This window comes from Sphaeroforma arctica (assembly GCF_001186125.1).
Source record: "Sphaeroforma arctica JP610 unplaced genomic scaffold supercont1.2262, whole genome shotgun sequence".
NCBI lineage: Eukaryota > Ichthyosporea > Ichthyophonida > Sphaeroforma > Sphaeroforma arctica.
The window spans coordinates 4,178-7,726 of record NW_014038296.1 but is presented as its reverse complement, the minus strand read 5'-3'; the positions used below and the strand labels follow the sequence as shown (position 1 = coordinate 7,726).

Below are 3,549 nucleotides of genomic sequence, written 5' to 3'. Positions count from 1 at the left end.
TACACCCTATAAATATTTGTTTGTTTAGGTCGCTTTTGTGCATGCATATATATCGAACGATAAAGTACGTTCTTATCTGTCACTGAATACAGTAGCAGTTCTATTATCCCGCCGTACTGCAAATTTTGAGGTATACAAATTTGTGCCTCGATACTTCCACTGAAAATGTGCACACGCTCGTCTGGGCTACTACCATGCAAATATTTGAGGAATACTTCCCGCTTCTAAAAGAATTTTGCACTGAAATTATTGGAATATTTCGTCGAAAACGTTGAATTTTTCTGATACCTTCGCCCATCGATTTGGCGCGTTTTGGCAGATGGCCCGTAACTACGTCGATTTTCTAGGGGTATGTACAAAATCTGTGTGGTTTTTGATACAGAAATGCAACTGTACTCTGTCAGAAGCGGTTCTAAGAGAATTGTTTGCCTCAGAATACTTTTATAACTGCACGTGTAAGCCATCTTTCTCTCTCATTGCTTATTGTTATAGGTATCATGTAATATACTTATATAAACATGATATTAGTTTTACAGTCTGTCGTGTGTGTAATTTGTCCCCAGTCTCGTACTGAGGTCATATATCTGATCCCAAAAGTTCATCTGACCTTCTACATGTGTTTGATTTTCAATCTGTTATATTTTACCTTGTATGTTATCTGCAGTTTTCTAAAGTTATCAATCTGACCCCTTATTTTTTCTTTTCTTTTCTATATAGCAAGCTGTTCTGGACCGACCAGTGTTGGTGGGAGGGATCATGCTCATATGTATTTTGGTGGTACGTGGTGTAGATTTATTGCCCTACATTACCTTCATGGAGGGATGGGCTATTTAAAGTTTACTCGGAGGTGCTTTACATATTCCAAGAATATTTTTTAGGCAGAAACTCTCTCGTCGTGATAGTCTTTTTAACTAAGAAAATCTGCTGATCTATTTCTTTTTGTTCATCTAGGCATGGGCTATATACAGTCTACCTGGGTTTGACGAAGAGGAAGAGTTCGGGGAGTTGACGGAAGCCGAGAGCGCTCTTCGTGATGCTATCATGACTGGGTATGTCTACTGTATCTAATAGCTTTGTGGTTCTGCTGTCCATACTTGGTTCAATTTTTTTGTTGTACATGACAAATCCGATTAGAATCAGTCATCGATCATAGCTAGGTGTATCTGCTGTAATCAATATTCCCATCAACATATGTTGAACATAATTGGCACCTATGAGTTTTTTAATTTATAGTTGCTGTGTATGGTTAATCTGATGGAAATTAGCTATCTATAACGACTAGGCATCATGCTGCAATCGACCTTCCGTTTGCGACTACAATGGACTCAACCTTCCTTTTGCGACTACAATTGACCCAACCTTCCTTTTGCTACTGCAATTGACTAAACCTTCCTTTTACGACTACAATTGACTCAACCTTCCTTTTGCGAATACAATTGACTCAACCTTCCTTTTGCGAATACAATTGACTCAACCTTCCTTTTACTACTACAATTGCGAATGATTTAGTGCGAACGACGATACAATAAATAAGGCTAAGAAAGCTGTATACGAGGAACGGGTAAAACACGGAGGACGACCCGTAGCTGCTGCACCCGTTGCTGACAAGGCGGTGAAGCAACCCAAGAAAAATACAAAGCTGATGGACGGAAAAGTGAGCGAACCAAAAGCAGAGCAGAAACCCCCGAACAAATCGAGCAACAAAGGCAGCAAAGGGAAGAAGGAGAAGAAGAAATCGAAGTAGAGTGATGTTTTTTCTGAGAAGATCATGTATATAGTAAAAATATTGCAAAATATTTTTAAGCAGCCAACTTGTTTATTCCTTCTGAGGAGAGGAGGTTTGTGTCAAGTTCTTTTTTTACTAAGTTTCCAGCTTTGTTGTTTGCTGTGCTCGGATTTTTAAATATCCAATACGCTTGCCTAGATTCATTAGAATGATGGCGCAATGAAGGGATACACCGTATTGTGGCTTTATATTCATCGGATAGTGGTTACGCAGGTATATACACTGTACTGTGCTTTTAAATTCGTCAGGATGATGGTGCTACGAAGGAATATACACCGTCTTGTGCTTATCAATTCATGAGGATGGCCGTGCTAGTTCCGTTGGTCAGTTGCACGTTGAAAGTTGTTTCTATACCATAGACCTTTCGTCCCACCACGCCCACGAGCGACATGTTCAAGTCCGACAGCGTGGCAGTAGTTGTGAGTCTTGCCACACAGCCTTTCCCCATGACTCTAATATGCGTGGGTGCCCCATTGGCAAAAGTCATCCGGGCGTCTATCTCACACTCATCGCGGTCCATACGTGACTGGTAAGAGGATGCCAAATCATCCATCCATTTTCAGAGTTAGCACCGGGAAGGTATTAAAACCCGACACCCATTTGGCGGCGTGGTATCCCCTCTCGCATACCATACACGTCGTACGGTTCTCATTCTCAAACGCGCGCAGGCTGGCTTGGTGCTGCATGTACGGGTCCGTTCGATATCCAAGTCAATGGCTGGCCACCTTGTACCCCTCGATATTCAATATATCATCCATGCTTAGATCATGGCTATGTTTGTAGGAAGTCTCATTGCAGGAGCGGACGCCGAACGAGTTATTTCCAATTTCATTCCAACCGTGACAATTGTACTCTGCGTCAATCTCCTCGGGTGTACTTACATCGTAATATACGCGTGAACAAAGACACTGGACTGTCCATATAAGGTCTCCATTTCCGTGTTGAAGTCTGATTGTTCTTGAGGGGTGAGTAACTTATCTTACCGCCATACCCGACTAGGGCTTCCCCACGGAAACCTTGGAATTTGTTTGCGGGCTTGAGATCCTTTCGCGTGTTGTCGCCTACCAACACCGTACAGCCACTTTCCCGCGTGGCTCTTAGCGATTCGGTGTAGTTCACCCCGGGTATACGAGGTGTCACTATCGAGTGAGGCGGGTGTGTAGGCCAGGTATGCTTGGCTTGGCCTGAAACGTTTACATATAGAGTGTTGGTGATGAAATATTGGTTGCGCGTCAGCTCCAGGATAGTGAATATTCGGAAGGAGGGTACTCAGATGCGTAGATCATATCCTGGAAAACGCACAAGAAAATTACGATATATTGTTAGAGCCAATCAAAAAAAAATATTTGTACATCCTTGAAATAGCTTGTTTTAAGCACGATGGCGTATCAAAAGTCGAAAGCGTGTGTGTGTGTGACTTGTGTTAAAATGGATACACTTACAATGTCCATGAGCTTTGAATAGTTACATTGAGTCACGGTGGTTTATTTGTGACACCCACGCAGCTCTGGGTCAACAGTGTAGGTACTCGGTGCTGTACAGTTACTATGGGTACAGTACAGATCGTGATGGGACCATGTATGAGTCAACCACAGAAACTCGTCTCTCAGTCGGCGAGAAGCTATGTTCAGATTCTCACGTCCTTCGCTTGCTGCGATACTAGTTTCGTACTTCACATATGCATCGTATCCAAATACGTTCAATTCCATTTCTACTGTATAGTTAACATAGCTCGCATATTCTCTTGGTACAGTTTTGTGTTC

The 3,549-nt window shown here is 42.4% G+C and overlaps 2 protein-coding genes across 2 annotated transcripts; one reads left to right on the top strand and one right to left on the bottom strand.

Moving 5' to 3' along the window:
• Positions 1-244: 244 nt before the first annotated feature.
• On the top strand, positions 245-1,771 carry SARC_12382 (hypothetical protein). The gene is made up of 4 exons (XM_014293515.1): positions 245-349; positions 718-777; positions 952-1,049; positions 1,510-1,771. The coding sequence occupies exons 1-4, from the start codon at positions 320-322 to the stop codon at positions 1,742-1,744; spliced, it is 423 nt and encodes a 140-aa protein (XP_014148990.1). The 5' UTR covers positions 245-319; the 3' UTR covers positions 1,745-1,771.
• Positions 1,772-2,075: 304 nt separating this feature from the next.
• On the bottom strand, positions 2,076-2,339 carry SARC_12381 (hypothetical protein; the record flags this gene model as incomplete). Its single annotated transcript, XM_014293514.1, has 1 exon — positions 2,076-2,339. One exon carries the CDS (start codon positions 2,337-2,339, stop codon positions 2,076-2,078), a length of 264 nt encoding a protein of 87 aa, XP_014148989.1.
• Positions 2,340-3,549: the final 1,210 nt, after the last annotated feature.